Genomic DNA, 18,581 nt, shown 5'->3' with positions numbered 1-18,581 from the left:
AAGTAAAGCCTATGTTTGAACCAAGCAAGTCAAGTTTAGAGCGGTGACTTGCTTTACTTGCTTGTTGGAAAGTCTGGTTTCGGCGTCAGCTTCCCGATCATAGGTGAGATACTGGCTGTCGAGAGTCTCTAGGAAATCTAGGAAATGGCGAGCTTTGACATCTCGGATGTGCTCGTAAGCTTCGCCTTGAATGCGGAACTTGAGGTAGTCAACCGCTTGCCAGTCCTCTGGGTATGTGCGACACTTGGCCACTGCCATCTCGCGCCACCGCTCGTAGTCGTCGTCGACCTTGCCCTTGAACGTCTCAAGTTCTGGGAGTTTGTAAGAGAATCCTCCACCGGCGGTAGAGGGCGCGACGGGCGGCGGTCGCGGTACTGTAGGAGCGGGGGCGTATGGGTTCGATGATGGAGGAGGTAGCGAGGCGTCGCGCACGGGAGTACGGTTATCCCATGGGGTGTACCCAGCTCGGCGAGGATCTTGTGAGAGTTGGTCAGCGGTACCATCTACAGGTCGCTGTAGCAAAACGCTTGATTGTACAGGCCGTACTGGGTCGTAAGATCGCTCGCGCCGCCAGAGGGTGTACGGCTGATAGTTGGGTTCATGTTGCAGCAGTCGGTCGGTGACCGTTTTTGTCTCACGTCTAGCCTCGGTGAGCTGGAGGTTGAGCTCATCGTAAGCCTTATCCTTAAGGGCGAGAGCTTCGTTCTTGTTCGCCTCCATGTTAGAGTACTTGACATCATACTGGTTAAGCTCGATAGAATAGCGATCAGCTTGTCCTTTGAACTTGTCGCAGAGCTCAGCGTTGGCCTTAGCTTGGTCTGCCCACCAGTCGGCGCTGTCAGACTCCTCCTTGAGCTTCTGTGCCAACTCTGCGTAGTTAGGACCGCTCTCCGGTTCATCGGCTCGGCGGGATAGGTCCTCAACCTTCTGCTTGAGTTCATTGCGTTCGGTGGCGGCAAGGTCGCGCTCAGCGGCGAGGGCTTTGAAGGCGGGGTCATCGCGAACGTTGGGGAGTTGTTCTGACGCAGCTTTGAGCTTTCCGATGTCCGAGGTGAGGCGTCGGATCTCTGTCAGCTTCTCCTTGTACAGGTTGCTGCTAACCATGCCAACTTGTAGTTGTTTACTGTTCGAAGTTTCATCAAGGGCTGCTTCAACATTCGCTAGTCGGTCTCGTAGAGCTTGAGTCTCTCCTTCATTGCGGTCCACAGTCTGCAGATGCCTATTGATGGCGTCAGTGCAGTTGCGTAGGGAGACTAGCGTAGAGACAATAAATCGCCACCAGAAGTCGGGACGATCCTTCACGTTCTTCTGGAGGTTACTAGAGTTAGTGACAGTGAAGTCGTTGATGTTGTGGGTGATGTTGCCATCAGTGCGGATTCGGCCTGTGCTAAGGGAGTAAAAGGCATTGCTGTGCTCGTCAGGTTCGGGATCCTCTTGTAATTCGAACCACTCGGTGTCAACGGTATAACGGAGGTAAACGTAGTTAGAATCTTTGAGGTATTCGAGCAGGACGTCGTTGATTTCGATGCCGACAATCTCGCGTGTAGCAGTCATGGGCTCTAGGTCGCCGCTAGCTGATACTGATGGCTGGGATGACGGATGGGCTGCCAGAAGCATGCTCTCTCGGCGGTTGGAGAGGCAAGCTCGTACTGGTACGAGAGGCGGGCCCATCTGTGATTGAGTAGGATCCTGGGAAGCTTGCCCGAAGGTGGCACCGGTGGCTGAGGTACCTTGGGTATTCTGGGTATTGGCCGGGTTTGCCATCGCGATGATCTTTTCGTGTGTGTTGCGCAGGGCTGACCGTAGGGTCGCGCTTCTCGAAGCTCGATGCCTTGCCTTCTGCCTACTTGTCCGTTGATGTAGGTGGACCTGTCCTTTACCAGCGTTGGTGACAACCCCCACGAGCAATACTTGCCTGTTGAGCCTGGTGTCTCTGGTCTTTTCGTGTGTTGCGCAGGGCTTACCGTAGGGTCGCGCTTCTCGAAGCTCGATGCCTTGCCCTCTGCCTACTTGTCCGTTGATGTAGGTGGACCTGTCCTCTACCAGCGTTGGTGACAACCCTCACGAGCAATCACAGTCCGCAACAATCAATTAAGTGGGTCCTAGAAGGTTCAGATTGGATTGATTGATTACCGCTTTAAGCCTAGTAGTTACCTATAGGAGTTTAAGCCCTACCTAGATAGGTAAGTGGGTCTAGGAGAGTGACCGGATTGAATTGATTGTTGCGGAGTCTACGAGCAATACTTGCTTGTTGAGCCTGGTGTCTCCACCCGTGGGCTTCTAGCGCAATACTTTGCGATCCTCGTCGTCAAGACCTAACCCGTCGCAGAACGTCTTATTCTGCCCGATGTAGCAAGTCGCAGTTGCTCAATCGGCGGCGGCGCTCGGCGCGGACGGTGTTTCTGATAACTGAGCCTGATGCGAAGTATCCTAGGTATGTAGGGGTTGACACACAATAGTGTAAAGGCACTAGTACACTGCAATAGTTAGGATGCCTCTAATAAGTGAGATTGTGTGTACAGATCTATATACAAGTACGAGGGGAACTTTATTATTCCTCGCACGGGCCAACTGCCAGCGTGGCACGTGATTGTATGGCACGTGATCGCGTGAGGGATCGTAGGTTTGATCCATCACATACATGGGCAAATCGTTTTTAAATCGTTTTGGCAAACCTTAAAACGTTAACGCGTTTAAGCAAAAATCCTTATAACGTTAAAGCGTTTAACGATATAAACGATATAAAAACGATATAAGATACATCATGCCAAGACCGGGTTATGTCCATTCTAGAATCTCCTCTACCTCATCCCTTATCATCTCTGCTTCGTCATCTTGCTCTGGTTCCATTGGTAGACCCATTCCGTTGAGAGAACACGGTTTTATGTGGCCTTCCCTAAGCCAACTGCCAATGCACTCGATCTTCTCAATGTTGTCGCAAGTGAGCCTCGACCGATCCCATGAACAGGTTCTTCTTGCACCTGAGAATGTTCTCTCTGGCTCGGACGACTCTGCAGCGATAGAAAGAATAGAGATAGCCATGTTGCTTAGCCTAGGGTAGCGCTGCCGTTGCTCCGATCGGCACCACCATTCAAGAGGGCTACAGTCGATTTGTATTACTGGACTTTCTGCGAAAATTTTAAGATCGTCGCTGTTTGATTGATCTGCCGCCGCAACTGACATCTGTTGTAGAATCTGATCGAGAACGGCACCGCGTTGCTTTAAAGGAGGAGCCATTTGTTGAGAAGCTGTAGGGCTAGCTAAAGGCAAAGCGTCCTTAAACTCATTCACCCAAAAGTTTTGAGCAGCGTTAATAGCTGGTTCGTACCATTCGGCTGGCCAGTTCTTCTTGAGATATGCTGCTCTACTTGCGGGATTTAGAAGAATAGCGGAAGCGTACACCGGAACCTGATCAGTCATGTTGTAGTACTTCTCAAGTACGAACCAGCCCATCTCGATCGATCGAACCATGCGAAGGTCCTCATTTTCATCTTTAGAGTAATGTATCTATAAAGCTGTTAACCGAAGACTTAAAGTTCGGATAACACGTTAATGCTTACCTTTTGCTGCTCATAGTGGACTAAAAGAGAGTCCATAATCAAAAGAGATTGAGAGATAGACGATTTATCTCCCTCCGCGTATAGCGTTGCTGATGCAAATGGTTGTAAAAATGTATGTGCTTTTTGTAGTATATCCCAGTCGTCAGAAGTAAGACGGATCTCGTTAAGGTGTTTCTCGTTATCGTGCATAAAGACCTTAATTGCAGCCATCTTCTTAATAGCCCGATCCATAACTGAGTACCATGAAGACCACCGAGTCTGATTGTCAATCCCTAAGCGGAGGCCTACCTTGCGATCCCACTCTGCTGCATGTATACTTGAGTTGCGCAGCCAGACACATAGTTGATGTAATTTGCGTAGTGTAGAGATGTTCTCAATACCACAAAAGTCCTCATCAACAGACCCATGGCTATCAACGCTGCGTCTTCGGCGAGACAACCTTTGTCTCTGTGAGGTTTGTGGAACAGCTTGGGCTTGGGCTCTAGGGTTTCTCTGTCGAGAAGTAAGAACGCTTGAAAACTCTGCGAGAAGCTCTTCCCCCATAACATCCGTTACGGCGTCGAGAGCAGCGGTAAGAGCCTCCTTAGAGGATGCAAGCAGGAATGCCTGCAAGGATAAATTGATAATATGACCGATACATCGGATACGGCGCTCTTTAGCAGTAAATTTAACCTTGTTAATATTAGCACCATCGCGTAACTTAAGCAGCGAAGGCCGATTTTTATATTAAAAGCCATGCTTACGCTGTGCTTAGTTCGAAGGAGGGTTTCAAGATGCTCCAAACAGGTATCGTTAGATGTTGCGTTATCACCCGTATGCCAGCCAACTCTAGACTGTATCCCATATTCCTCGAGGGTTTGAAGAAGTAAGTGTGCTTGCTGTTCTCCAGAGTGGCTGTAACGACATTCTGGCAGTCCTAAAAGAGCCTTCTGAAGCTTATATTCGTGATCGACCCACTGTGCGCATACAGCAAGGAGAGATGAACGGAACGGTGATGTCCAGAGATCTGTTGATATGTGGATAGGACTCACAGCCGTCGATAAGCTGCCTTTAATTACATGGCCTTTATAAAGCTGATAATTCGAGGCGATAAGACGTACGGCTGTACGTCGACTTGTGATAAGCTGGTCTTCAATAAATGGATTGCAAGCAAGCGCTAGATCCCTCATTTCAGACCATTCGATTGATGAAAAGGCTATTCGACGTCGAGTCAGAAGACCGACAAGCGCATCGCGATACCCTTGTTCATTGAAGGCGTTGCGGATAATTGTCTGATCAGAGACAGTCCTAAACACTGAAGTGATAGCTGGTTGCGACGACGAAGAAGAAGTTTGCGAGGGCTGAGAAGACTCTGACGTTGTATGATATGCTAGAACATGGTGGATAGAGTTTACTCGGTGACTGCTAAACCATGAGCGACAGCGTTTGCACACATACTGCTTTTTCAAACGCTGGCGCTTTGCATTGCTGGTGTTACAGACAGTTTCGGTTCGTATAACAGCGTCAAAGTGTGGCGGCGTTGCGGGTCTTCGCGACGGTGGCGTTGATATCGCACTTGCTGACAAGGTATTCGATGACATAACGATAATAGATGCTATAGATAATGGATTTGTTGAGATTTCAGGTTAGTGGGGAGTGGTTGCAGAGTTTTTGAGATGCAAAGGTGGGGTGCTTGGCGCCAAGCCTCTTATAGCGTTTTTAAATCGTTCACGCGTTTAAGGATTTTCTTAAACGCGTGAACAGTTTAAGCTGTTAAAGCGTTTTAAAACGTTTTAAGCTAAAACGTTTTACGCAAACGCGTTAAGCTGCCCATGTATGATCCATCACAAGCGGAACTCATGGCGAAAGAGTAATGCATAATCGATCATGTATTATTATTATTATTATTATTCCATTTAGAGTCCTTTTCAGTCAGAGACTATGCAAGACTTTGGCCTAGGCCGTTCTATATAGGGGTTTTCTATAGGTAGTCTCTTTAGGGTAGTACAGTTTGGAGGATGTTTTGCGTACTCCTATTCTAGAGTGATTCTAGAGTAGGCGCTAGTGCTAAAGAGCAGTGTGATAGATAGAAAGAGATGTAGCAGCGGGCTCTTATAGTAGGAAAACGGTTTTGTTAGTTTTATAGAGTAGCTCTCTCTAAGATAGTGTTATACAGTAACTGTCTGTCTTTCTAGTGGTTGCCCTAGGTGCCATTTTCTTGTTCCAATTCTAGTACTCGTAATAAAGGCTAGGGTAGCTTCTATGCCAGTGCTTGTTTGGAATAGTAGGGATAGGGTTACTGGGGTGTGTTTAATAGCTTGTTTAAGTTCTTTTTGTTCTGTTTTATAGTGCTGGCATTCTAGTAGTAGGTGTACTGGAGTTTGGATTTTGTAGCAGCTACTAGTTGTCAGATATAATGAGATATTGCACAAAAGTGATGGATGTTGATGATTGTGTGTATTGTGTTCTGTCTATCGTGTGTCCGCGCTTGTGGCCCTCTTGAGGGGCGCACTGACCCTCTCTACGCTGATTGGTTGCTGCCAACGTCGAGTAACCCTGCTATCTGACACTAGTACAGAGATTTGAGTCTCTTTTCTTAAATCTTTCTAAGTAGGAGTTAAAGTATCCGTGTCCTAGCTTAAGGGAGTAGAAGGCGCTTGCGATTTCTCTTTTTGTTTTATGTGGGATTTTGATAGTTGTTTTTGTGTCTAGCGGGAAGATCCTAGCGTAGGATAGTCTATTTTTGTTGTAGTTTTTCGTATATTTATAGTATTCTTGTTGTTGTTCTATTTTTTGATTTTTTTTGATTTCTGTACTTTGATAGGCGAGGCTTGTTATTGTGAGTGTTATTGGGTCTTCTTTAGCTGCCTCCTTGGCTAAGCTATCAGCTCTTTCATTTCCTTCTATGTCTGTATGGCCGGGTGCCCATTGGAGGTAGATGTTGGCTCGTTTAGCTTTGATAGTTTTTGCCGCTCTGAGGCATCTTAGTAGCCATTGTTGTCCTGGGTTATCTGATAGGGTTTTAAGCCTGTAGATTGCAGCTTGGTTATCAGCGTATACGTTGATCTTCTGGTCTTTTTCTGCTGTTCTAGCTGCGTACTCAAACGCTCTAGCTATGCCTTCTAGTTCACCATTGTAGACTAGCTGGGTTTCTCCTATGTTGGTCTTTTCTGTTGTCAGATAGCAGGGTTACTCGACGTTGGCAGCAACCAATCAGCGTAGAGAGGGTCAGTGCGCCCCTCAAGAGGGCCACAAGCGCGGACACACGATAGACAGAACACAATACACACAATCATCAACATCCATCACTTTTGTGCAATATCTCATTATATCTGACAATTAAGAGTCTCACTGCCTCAATAACGAGCGATAAAACCACGAAAATGGCAACAATCCAGACCCAACGGGACGCGACGGTCATCCTCACCGACTCAAGCAACTGGATCCCTTGGTACCGCCAACTTAAGCTGAAATGCCAGTCGCAAGGCATTTGGCCACTGTTGGACCCCGAAGGAGTGCGACTCCAGCGCATCCAACCGGAGGCTCCGCTACCCCCAGACATTTCGCAGTATGAACCGTCAAGTAGCCCCTCAGCTGCCTCATCGCATACCACCCGAAACGCTAGAGGCAACACGCGAGGATCAGCACAAGACACTACAGAAATGTCGACAACAACCTCACGAATCCCCACTATACCAACGCGAGTGTCAGAACTCTCAGAGAAAGGACAAGAAGCGTATAAGGAGGATCGCGACGACTACAAGCTGCGCCTTGAGTCATACAAAATACGGGAGAGGGACTATCAAGAAGAAAGCAACAAAATCTCAAAGATGGTCGAACACATCCTTACAACCGTAACACCCCATTTACAACTTAGCTGTTGCGCCGAGAACGGCACGCCGCGCGACTGGATAACCGCCCTCCAAGACACAGTTGGAGTGGATGAAGACGAGGAGAGAGCGCGAGCACGAGAGAGATACCAAGCCGCACTCAAGCCAATGCGTTCAACCACAAACTGGGAGACGTGGCTAAATGAATACGATCAGGCTGCAACTCGAGCTGAAACCCTTGAGGTGGCCGAGGTTATGCAAACACAAGCCGTAATAGACGACTTCCTAGGCTCCGTATCTAAAATGGCATCAACCTGGACCGCAGGGTTCCAAGGGCCAGGGTACGATAAGAAAGCCATGAATAGGAAAAGGATGATGAAACTCTTCCGTGAATATATGAGTCTTCAATATCCATCAAGAGGGAAGCCAAAGAGCGCCTTCGCGGTAGGAGACTTATACGCGGCGAGCGGTGAACCCGACTCGGACACACTGAGGGACGCCTCTAGTGTGGAATTAAGAGCGCCATCCAACCAAGGCCGGGGAAACCCTAGGCAATCAAACAAACGCAAGATGGATGGTCAAAGTACCAGAACCAAGCAGATCCCGGAGAGGAATTCAGCGAAAGCTGGAGACATATGTCCTGCCTGTGAACAGCGTCATGAGATATCTGACTGCTACTATGTGAACAAAGCCAAGGCACCTGAATGCAGTGATCGGAATGGTCTGGTCTGACTTGGTCTTGGTCTGGTCTAGACCGCCAAGACTTGGTCTGGTCTGGCGATTTTTTGAGACCGTGGTCGGACCGGTCTAGATGATCGGACCGGTCCGGCTATAAATAGGTCCACGTGACTAGATCTTAGACTAATCTAGCCAGAAAATTTAGCACAATATGAGTCATTAAGATCAAGGTAAGTCTTCTACTTACATAGAACAATCAAGTCCTTAACAACCTACTTATATACTATTGTTATGGAGCCTTCAACACCAACCTCACCGTCCCCATCGAATATTATAAGACTAGATTTAACGTCTCTTACTCCATCTCCTATCCCCACGTCATCACCCACCCCTATACTATCACCCACTCCTATTCAATATCACGAATCTCCAGATGAGTTCGTGCAGGGCGGTATCACGTACGTGAAACGTGCAATAATTGCAAGGAAGGATTTCCGTCAAGGTACATCACACATCTGGAAGTACGGACTCCAATACATTCGAGATAGCGATAAGAAAGAGGTGTATTACTGCCATGAGTGCAGGGTTGGGAAGAGCAAGCAAGAGTTGTTTGTCATCAATGGCACTTCTAGGATCCGGAATCACCTGGAACAGAAGCACCAGATTGATCCCCAGAGTGGCATCAAGCGAAAGGGTTCTGTACGGAAGTCTATAATCGACCAGCAAAAGGATGGGGCTGCTTCCAGCATCTTTTTCTGGAAGGAGTCAGTAGAGAAGTTTAAAGAGCTTCTAATTCGTTGGATTGTGTACTGCCATATCGCCTTCTTTCAATTAGAGAACCAGTACTTTCGTGAACTACTCCTCTTTTTAAATCCGGCACTACTCAACCACCTCCCGAAGGCTGCGAAGACTATCCGAAGCTGGGTAATGAATGCATTCATATCGAAGAAGCAACAGCTTAGGGAGGACCTACACCATTCACGGAGTAGGATCTCTATCTCCTTTGATCTCTGGACTTCACCAAACCCTTACGCTATCCTAGGCGTCGTCGCTATGTGGATTGATACTACCGGCATGCGACGTGTTACCGCTTTAGGTATGCGACGTATATACGGCGAACATACTGGAGAGAATCTTGGATCGGTGGTCCTTGAATTGCTGGAAGAATACGACATTAGCGGAGATCAGATTGGATACTTTATGCTGGATAATGCCTCGGCAAATGATACCGCTGTTGAGTTTATACTCAAGGATCTCTGCCCATGGATGAAGTCAAAACAACGTCGTCATCGCCGGCTGCGTTGCTTGGGCCATGTCATCAACCTCTGTTGCCAGGCGTTCCTTATGGGGCGAAACTGTGAGAAGTATCTTGCGAAGCTGGAGAAGCATCATCAACGTGGCGACTATACGAAGGTGGAAGAGCTCTGGAAGAAGTTCGGATGTTTGGGTCGTCTTCACAACCTGGTGCGATACATCAGGCTTACTCCACAACGGCGTGAGGAGTTTGCTACAATTATTATCGGCGGAGATCTTTCGCAATTCGACGGGCTTGAGCTTATCCAGAACAACTCGACCCGCTGGAACTCATGGTTTTATTCGATTACACGTGCATTAAATGTTCGAGAACGTTTAGAGCTCTTCTCGGCTCGTCATGTACCTGGAAAGGGCTCCGTAGGGATCGCGAACTTTAAGCTTGATGGACAGCACTGGTTTGAGCTTGAAAAGATTGAACTCGCTCTCAAAGACTTCTATGCTGCAACTTTGCTTTCTGAAGGTAAGAAGACGTCACTTGCGGACTGGTTTTCAACTTTGGACTGCCTTCTCCGGGAGATAAGCGAGACGAAGGATCACTACCACGACATCCACACTGAGGACGATAACAACTTTACATGGAAGTACCTTCAAGGCTGCGCTGATGCTGCTTGGTTAAAGTGCGTTGAGTACTATAACAATCAGCAGCTGAATTGGCAAAATCGATTCCCTGAAGATACTGACCTTCCACCGGCATATTATGCGGCTCAAATCCTTGATCCATATCGCAAGTGGGGATGGTTCAGGCAAGAGTGGGTTCTTCATGGCGACGAAGAGAAGAAGAGGTGGTTTGAAAACGCACAATTAGCGGTGAAGCATCTCTGGGAGACAGAGTATAAGGGAAGGTACCCTGTCGAGATGCTGCCACCACCAGCCAGGAAGGAGAGAGATCCTGACCCAGCATTTGATCGCCAGCGGGAACATAAGCGCATTCGAATAGACGCTCCAGTTTCTACAACTGATTTGTATGAACAATACATCTCTACTGACCGGCTTCATAACGAAGAGGCAGGTTGCAATGAGGCTATTGCGTACTGGCTATCTCGCTACGACTCCCAACGAGATCTCGCTCGCTTCGCTCTAGACATGTTTGCGATCTCGCCTATGTCGGATGAATGCGAACGTCTTTTTAGTAGCGCGAAGCTTACTATCGTCGATCGCCGTGGTAGGCTGAAGGCAGATATTATAGAAGCGTGCGAGTGTCTCCGGGCCTGGTATGGAAAGCCCCAAGCTGAGGGGAACAGCGATATCGAGGATAGTGAGAACGAAGACGACTAGATTGACAGTCAGTAGTAAAACACATTTCCTCGGCTTCCTTCTTTGCTTCAGCCTCATTCTTGGCGGTCTTGTTGGTCGGACCGGTCTGGTCGGACCGGTCCTTATGTAAGCACCTGGTCTGGTCTGGTCTGTACCCTCAGACCAGACCAGACCAGACCATTCCGATCACTGCCTGAATGGTTCAAGCCAAATCGAGGCATCGCAAGATTAGTACAGTACAAACTTGAAAATGACACCAACTTACAGAGAACGATGCAGGAAATGTCCCTAGAGACTAAACGACCTCGATTCTCGACAACGTCACGATCGATTACACCTCATATCAAGACATCACAAACACCGGACGCAGTCATTGAATGACTAGATGGACGCGAAATCTCAAGAATTGATGAGGGCACGATGAAAGCGGCATTCAGCGCAAGCCAACAAGGATATCCATTAAAGGATGCCTTCATCCTGGATTCCGGCTCGACTACGCACATCTGCAACGACCTCTCAAGAATTGAAGACGTACGCCCGTCGACGCCAGGGGACTACATCTGGGCCGGCAGTTCCAAAGTCTGGATACGAGGATACGGAGCTGTCACATTGACAACAGAGGGATCTCAGGACAAACAAGCCCTGTACATAGTCAACGTTGCGTGGTGTCCAGACTTCCTCTGCAGCCTAGTATCATTCAGGCTACTCCGACGACAAGGAATATGGTGGGACAATCGGGAAGATCCAACAAGCCTGCGACGATGGGATGGAACAATCATTGCTATCCTATCGGAACGCCATGGGCAATGGATTATCGAAGACACCACTCTATTCGACTCAGCCTTCCATGTGCGTATGAATCGAACCAAGCGATCACCACAAAGGGCGACAGCTATGCTATGGCATAAACGACTAGGACATCCAGGGCCATCCGCTATTGAACACCTCATACAGCAATCTGAGGGGGTGAGGATCAAAGGAATCACCACAGTACAATGTGACGCTTGCGGCAGATCAAAGTCGAAGCGCCAAATAAGAAGGGCGCTAAGACTAAATGATGAAGGTCCTGGAGAAAGAATTGCAATCGACTTCTATGAGTACGAGGCAGACAGCTTCACTAAGGAAAAGAGTCAGATGCTAATAACTTGCCGAAACTCCCGATACGTTTGGGATTTCTACTTCAAAGACAATAGGCCAGCACGCTCTATTATTCGCCTATTAGCCCTCTTTATCCAATTTATGAAGAAACAGTTCAACATTACGGTCAAGGTCATTGAAACAGACAACGAGATCATCACAGTTAAGCAAGAAGTCGAGAAATGGTGCACGTCCCTATCAATCAGACTCGAGCCTTCCGCTCCAGACACACAAGCGCAGAACGGAGGAGCCGAACGCTCAGGGGGTGTGATAAAAGAAAAGGCACGCGCAATTCGACTAGATGCGAATCTTCCATGGGAACTCTGGCCAGAGATAACCAGAGCGGCGGTATACCTATACAATCGAACGCCAAATTATCCAAACAAGTGGAAATCGCCTTACGAAATATTCTTCACGCGCGCAGCTGCCACAAATGGCATAGTCACCGGACCCCGAAGACCAAACCAAGCTCATCTAAGAGCATATGGGTGCAAAGCCTTTGCAATGACAGACGATACCCACCAAGGAAAGTCAAGGCTGCAACGGCTGGACCCAAAAGCCTGGATTGGGTATCTTGTGGGATATCAGTCAACAAACATCTACCGCATCTGGATCCCATCCATGGCAAAGGTAATCAGCACTCGCGACGTAGTGTTTAACGAAGAAACAATCTTCAACGGCAAGACTGAGGACCTGATGGACAATCTCATGCACAACACCCTAGAGGAAATCGCAACTTGGGTGAGAACAGTCGAACTCCCAGGTACTCAGAGCCAACAACCAGAAACCGAGACGTTCTACGAGGACGATACGACGCAGGAAGAGAGCCCGCGCACTCAGAAAACCAGATACCACCAAGGAAGGAAGGTGGTAGAGGCATATCTAACCCCGCCACCAACTCCTCCACCTGTGGCCTTGCTAGTTCAAGGAGAGGTGAACAACGAGGATATGACGAACATGTCCAACCAATCAACATCAATGACCAGTCCATGGGCAGCCGCATTCATGGCCGGCACCGAATCAGGACCAGACTCCGCAACAATCAATCGGATCGGCATGATTGATTCCTATCTAGGTTAAAGGCTGCCTAATAAAGTAACTCTTTAACCTATATAGGAATCAATCATGTCGATCGATTGATTGTTGCGGAGTCTGATCAGGACACATTGGTCAACACGAAGGAAAGCCAATCGACAAGGCTCAGGTGAAGAGACTGCTATCTAAGGGAATCAAGCCCTATCGTAACCAGCTACCGCCACTCCCAACAGCATACTCAAAGCTGGAAGACCATCCACTATACGACATGTTCAAGGAAGCAGAAAAGACACACCTTCGGAGTCACCAACAAATGAAGTCATGGACTGAGGTCCAAGCATCACCAGTCAAACGAGCAGGGCACCAGATCCTAGACTGTATGTGGGTATACACCTACAAACTCGACAAGCATCACCGCCTCATCAAATGCAAGGCAAGATTGGTGGTAAGGGGAGACCAACAACGCAACATCACCTCCCAAGACACATACGCAGCAACATTGGCAGGACGCTCATTCAGAATGCTCATGGCAATCGCCGCCAAATACGATCTTGAGCTAAAGCAATACGACGTCACTAATGCTTTTGTGCATGCTACAATCGACAGAGAAATATACATGAGGATGCCAAAAGGATATCAGAAGCCTGGCACTCTATTATTATTATTATTATTATATTTCCATTAGAGTCCTGTATCAGTCGGTGACTATGTAGGACTTTGGCTAAGCCGTTCTATGTATGTTGTTCAATATGGAGTTTCTATAGGTCTTGTACAATTTGGAGGATAGTTGCGTAGTCCAATTTCCGAGCTAGTCTTCCATTGGCGCGGGTGCTAAAGAGCAGTGTGGTGAACAGAAAGAGATGTAACAGCGAGCTCTTTGCGAAAAGAAATATTGTTTGTAGTTTTATACAGTGTCTGTCTGTTGTTTTGTGTAGGCGTCTGTATATAGGGATCTACAAGAGAGATAGTAGATCTATACATCTAGTGCCTGGTCGGTGTTTTGCTCGTGCGTGTGCTAGTGAAAGCAGGTGCTAGAGCGGTTCGGTATATGGGGTCGGTATATCGAGTCGGTTTAGGTCGTTCGGTGGAGAGGGCTTTTGGTGTAGGCGTCTGTATATAGGGATCTACAAGAGAGATAATAGATCTATACATCTAGTGCCTGGTCGGTGTTTTGCTCGTGAGTGTGCTGGTGACAGCAGGTGCTGGAGCGGTTCGGTATATGGGGTCGGTATATCGAGTTGGTTTAGGGCGTTCGGGTATAGGTAGCATCTAGATATATAGGCCTATTACTTTGCAGCAATAGAGATATATACCTAAGGAAGAGCCGTTGCTCTGTCGGTTTCGTAGAGGGTGCCTTCGATCGAACATCTAAAATCAGTTGGCGCACGGGCCATTTGCAGAGATTTCTCTCAACTAAGGCCAGGTAACAACTCTGTCAAAGTTGCAGCGGCCAGCGCGCCCGCCACAACGCCTGCACGCAAAAGCAGACGTTGGAAACTGATTCTAGGAAGGCATTTCAATGGAATTGAGATGAAAAAAGGGTAATCCAGGACCTTTTTGTCATCTCGAAAAGTTGGTGTTCGATGAGCCTGGCACTCTATTATTATTATTATTATATTTCCATTAGAGTCCTGTATCAGTCGGTGACTATGTAGGACTTTGGCTAAGCCGTTCTATGTATGATGGTCGTTGTGGAGTTTCTATGGGTCTTGTACAATTTGGGTGGTGTTTTGCGTACTCCAATTTCAGAGCTAGTCTTCCATTGGCGCGGGTGCTAAAGAGCAGTGTGGTGAATAGAAAGAGATGTAGCAGCGGGCTCTTTTAGATAAGGAAATATTGTTTTTGTAGTTTTATACAGTGTCTGTCTGTTCGGTGGTTTGCCCAAGGTGCCATTTTCTCGTGCCAATCCTAGTACTTGCAATAAAGGCTAGAGTAGCTTTGATGCCTGTCTTTGTTTGGAGGAGGAGTGGGAGGGTGATGGGTCTGTGTGGTATTGCTTCTTTGAGTGTATTTCGATGTGTTTTGTACTGTTTGCAATCTAGAAGTAGATGCTGTGGTGTTTGTGGTTTGTAGCATATACATAGATTGCAGTCTCTCTTGTTGAATCTCTTAAGGTAGGAGTTGAAGTATCCATGTCCTAGCTTGAGTGAGTAGAACGCGCTCGAGATTTCTCTTGGTGTTCCCTTCGGGACTTTGATTGTTGTATGTGTGTTGAGCTTGAAGATCCTTGAGTAGGAGCTTCTGTTTTTGGTGGGCCTGTCGGTATACCTCTTGTACTCCATCAGTTGTTCTGTTTTTTGTATTTTGTTGATTTCTGTGCCTAAGTAGGCTAGGCTCGCTGTGGTCGATGTTGTTGGTCTCTCTTTAGCTGCTTCCTTTGCTAGCGTGTCGGCTTTTTCGTTGCCCTTGACGTCGTTATGTCCTGGGGCCCACTGCAGGTGGATCGATGCTTTCTTTGTCGTTATTCTCTTTGCAGCTCTGATGCATCTTAGTAGCCACTGTTGTCCCGGGTTGTCCGATAGGTTGTTAAGCCTATGGATTGCTGCTTGGTTGTCTGCGTATACGTAGATCTCTTGGCCTTCTTGTGCCACTGTAGCCGCGTGTTCAAATGCCTGTGCTATCCCCTCTAGTTCACCGTTGTAGACTAGTTGGGAGCATCCAATGTTTGTCTTTTGAGAAAAGGTTTCTTCGTGGGTGGAGCTGTACGCTACTACACCTACGCCGATCCCTATTCCCTTGTCGTGTTGTGAGGCATCTGAGTAGATTGCGGTGAAGTTATCTCCGCTCCTTGATAGGATATAATCCGTGTGTGCAATTGCCTCTTCCTCTTTGCTCTTTTTTGATACAGTAACCTTGTAGTTAAGACTTTCCCATGGTCTGAACCTATATGGGATTATCTTTTCTACGCTATTGTTGTCTCTCTCTGGGATTGACTTAACAATAGTGTATAGTTGTCTATGCTGGTTTGGCTTTTTGTAGCTAGCTTTGTCTGTATTTGTGATCCTTGTAATTGCTTTCTGGATTGGGTGGTTGCTGGATAGCTGGTGTGCTCTAGACGCATACTTTCGGTTGTTGGTGTTGAGTCTAATTGCAGGTGACGTAAGTCCGGATTCAATGCTTGTTGGTAGGGATGGTGACGTTCTAAACACTCCAATTATCTTTCTACACGCCAGGTTGTGCAGTGATTGTAGGAGGCTAGTGGCGTAGCTTTGGTTCTTCCAGTATATTTGTGATCCGTAGTCTGCAACGCTTGTGACGCATGCTAGGTATAGTTGTCGTACTGCTTTTGGGGAGAGTCCTCTTTCGATGTTGGCTAGTCTCCCTAGTCTATAGAATGCTTTCCTTGCTTGGCTTACGCGTGTAGCAATATGTTCCTTGAAGGACAGTCTATTGTCTATGTGGATACCTAGCCATTTGATTGTGTCTTTCGGTTCTACAATGGTGTTGTCTGGAAGCTGTAGGCTTCTCTCTTTTCTCTCTTTCTTGGCGGTAAAGTGGATGAGCTCTGTCTTAGCTATATCGAACATAATCGCTAAGTTTTTCCCTCGGTGAGATAGTAGGCGGACTTGCTGTTCTAGTATTTTGACATTTTTCTTTAGCGATGTTGAGGATGTCGATAGAGATAGGTCGTCAATATAGGATAGGTTGAAGCTTTGTAGTCCTGGGAAGAGGTCTCTGGTGTAGATAAGAAAGAAGATTGGAGACACTGGGCTGCCTTGAGGTATCCCAGCTATTATCTCGGAGAATTCTTGTGTCTTATTGTCGAAGGAGAGTCTTAGCGATCTGTTTGAGAAGAAGGATTTTGTCCAAGCGATAAGACTAATTGGAAGGCCTAGCTTCTTAAGCGTTCGCAGGAATTGATTGTGTGAGACGTGGTCAAATGCTCCCTTTACGTCTAGGAAGATAGTTGATGTTATTTGGCCTTTCTGTTTCTGGTGCTGAATTTGGTCGATGAGTAGCATAGCTGCATCTATTGCAGATTTCTTGAGTCTACCCCCAATTTGGGTTGGGTGTAGTAGCTCTGTGATTTCTGCTAGATTGCTCAGCCTACTTGCGGTGATCCTCTCGTTAATCTTTCCTAAACAGCTTAATAGAGTGATAACTCTGTAGGCTTTTGGGATTGAATAGTCTGGTTTTGATGCCTTTTTAAGAACAGCTCCTGTAGCTTGTTTCCAGCATTTTGGGTGGTATCCATAGTTGAATAGGAGTGAGAAAGCTCTAAACATTGTTTGCGGTTGAGCTTTGTACGCGGCTGTGATTATGTCTTGTGTTATTGCATCTGGTCCTGGGGTGCTACTTTTGACTTGACTTGAGCATGCTCGTTCTAGTTCAGTCGTGGATAGTGCTGGCCAATCCCATCTCTTTTCCTGGTAGTTGGTGAATGTGGGCGCTTCGGTTATGGGCGGTGGTGGGAATAGCGTGTTGCGGAACGCTTGGCATTTCTTGTCGAATGATGTTTCTCCTTGTATAGGTGGAATTCTTTCGACTTTGTTATCCTTTGTATATGCCATGGCTTTGTAGATTGACTGCGGGTCTTCCTTCTCTAGGAATTCATTCCAGTGTTTCCTTTTAGCGTCTTTGATTGCCTTGTTGTAGGTGTTTCGTGCACGTAGGAAGTCTCTTTTCTCTAGGTAGGCGTCGTGTATCGCAGTAGTTTCGAGCTTTTCTTTAAAAATCCTTCTATAGTGGGAAGTGTCTTGTCGTAGCTTTGTCAGCTCTTTGTTCCACCAAGCTTTTGGTTTTGGACCAAGTCTAGTGATAGGGATAGCTTTGTTTGCTGCAGTTTGGATTGCTTGAGTTATTGCTTTACCAATCTCTTCTAGCTGTTGCTCTAGCTCTGTATTGTTGCCGAGGAGGAGGTCCATTAAGTCTGCCTTTCTTGGATCACTGATCTGGTCCATATCTTGCAAGGTTTGACTGTTTTGGATTGCCGTTTCTAGTTCTTTGTTGAAGGTGTCCCAGTTAGCCTTTGCAGTATTAAATCTGGGTTGGTTTGTCGGGTTTTCTACAAGGTCTGCGTTTGTTTGGATGGAGAATAGGAGGCCGTAGTGATCTGATCCAGTTTCAGGTATAGTCTGCCAGTCCGTAGCTTTGCTAGCCAAGTCTGGAGTGACAAGTGAGAGGTCTAGGACTGTTTCTCTAGATAGGTGTGGTCTGAAGAATGTGCCTACTCCTGGTGTGTTTAGGAGCTCTAGATCTTGTTCTTCAATCCAGTCAATAAATGGCTGTGCTCCTTGGCTCGTCGTTGGGCATAGCGGGTCCCACAATGGATGGTGCTCGTTGCTATCTAGTACTAAAATAGAACTTGGCGGAAGCTTAGTGTTAAGTATAGCTCTGGGCAGTGTTTTTTCCCCTTCGGCGTTTGTTTGGTTGTATACGTTAAATAGGTTAAATTGGAAATTAGAACCTTTTATTGTAATAGCCTTTGCGTCTGGGTCTATTTTGAAGTCGTTTTGGGTGAATGTCTCTGCTTCTAGTGTTCTAGATATATAAAATAGAACCCTAGGGCGGACGGGTAGGTTTGTTACTGGTAAGATCTGGATAAACGCAGTGTGATTTATGGATCTTGCTGTTGCGTAGTTGTCGTTGGTAGTTAGCCATGGCTCTTGAATTGCAATTATATCAGCTTTAAGTTCAACTGCAAGTTGCAGTGTAGACTCAGTCGCTGTAATGCTCTTGTTGAGATTGACTTGGAGGATCCTAATGTTGTTCAACATTAAAATCCTGCGGGGATGCTCTTTGTTACTGCTTGGTAGAGTTCGCACTCTTTGCTGTTTGCAAAGTGGGGCTCTTT

General features: G+C 47.1%; 5 protein-coding genes across 5 annotated transcripts; 2 read left to right on the top strand and 3 right to left on the bottom strand.

Annotated features, from left to right (window-relative positions):
• Nucleotides 1-9: 9 nt before the first annotated feature.
• On the bottom strand, nucleotides 10-1,764 carry PtrM4_144320 (uncharacterized protein; the record flags this gene model as incomplete). Its single annotated transcript, XM_066109738.1, has 1 exon — nucleotides 10-1,764. The coding sequence occupies one exon, from the start codon at nucleotides 1,762-1,764 to the stop codon at nucleotides 10-12; it is 1,755 nt and encodes a 584-aa protein (XP_065959721.1).
• Nucleotides 1,765-2,778: 1,014 nt separating this feature from the next.
• PtrM4_144310 (uncharacterized protein) lies at nucleotides 2,779-3,791 on the bottom strand (the record flags this gene model as incomplete). Its single annotated transcript, XM_066109737.1, has 2 exons — nucleotides 2,779-3,507; nucleotides 3,561-3,791. The coding sequence occupies 2 exons, from the start codon at nucleotides 3,789-3,791 to the stop codon at nucleotides 2,779-2,781; spliced, it is 960 nt and encodes a 319-aa protein (XP_065959720.1).
• A 3,131-nt stretch (nucleotides 3,792-6,922) lies between these two features.
• Nucleotides 6,923-10,636, top strand: PtrM4_144300 (uncharacterized protein; the record flags this gene model as incomplete). The annotated part of the gene is made up of 3 exons (XM_066109736.1): nucleotides 6,923-8,078; nucleotides 8,244-8,277; nucleotides 8,299-10,636. 3 exons carry the CDS (start codon nucleotides 6,923-6,925, stop codon nucleotides 10,634-10,636), a joined length of 3,528 nt encoding a protein of 1,175 aa, XP_065959719.1.
• Nucleotides 10,637-11,035: 399 nt separating this feature from the next.
• PtrM4_144290 (uncharacterized protein) lies at nucleotides 11,036-13,809 on the top strand (the record flags this gene model as incomplete). Its single annotated transcript, XM_066109735.1, has 3 exons — nucleotides 11,036-12,827; nucleotides 12,913-13,373; nucleotides 13,807-13,809. The coding sequence occupies 3 exons, from the start codon at nucleotides 11,036-11,038 to the stop codon at nucleotides 13,807-13,809; spliced, it is 2,256 nt and encodes a 751-aa protein (XP_065959718.1).
• An 828-nt stretch (nucleotides 13,810-14,637) lies between these two features.
• On the bottom strand, nucleotides 14,638-18,504 carry PtrM4_144280 (uncharacterized protein; the record flags this gene model as incomplete). Its single annotated transcript, XM_066109734.1, has 1 exon — nucleotides 14,638-18,504. The coding sequence occupies one exon, from the start codon at nucleotides 18,502-18,504 to the stop codon at nucleotides 14,638-14,640; it is 3,867 nt and encodes a 1,288-aa protein (XP_065959717.1).
• Between the last annotated feature and the right edge of the window lie 77 nt (nucleotides 18,505-18,581).

The sequence above is a fragment of the Pyrenophora tritici-repentis genome, chromosome 9 (assembly GCF_003171515.1).
Source record: "Pyrenophora tritici-repentis strain M4 chromosome 9, whole genome shotgun sequence".
Lineage (NCBI taxonomy): Eukaryota > Fungi > Ascomycota > Dothideomycetes > Pleosporales > Pleosporaceae > Pyrenophora > Pyrenophora tritici-repentis.
This window is presented reverse-complemented; position numbering and strand designations above follow the sequence as displayed.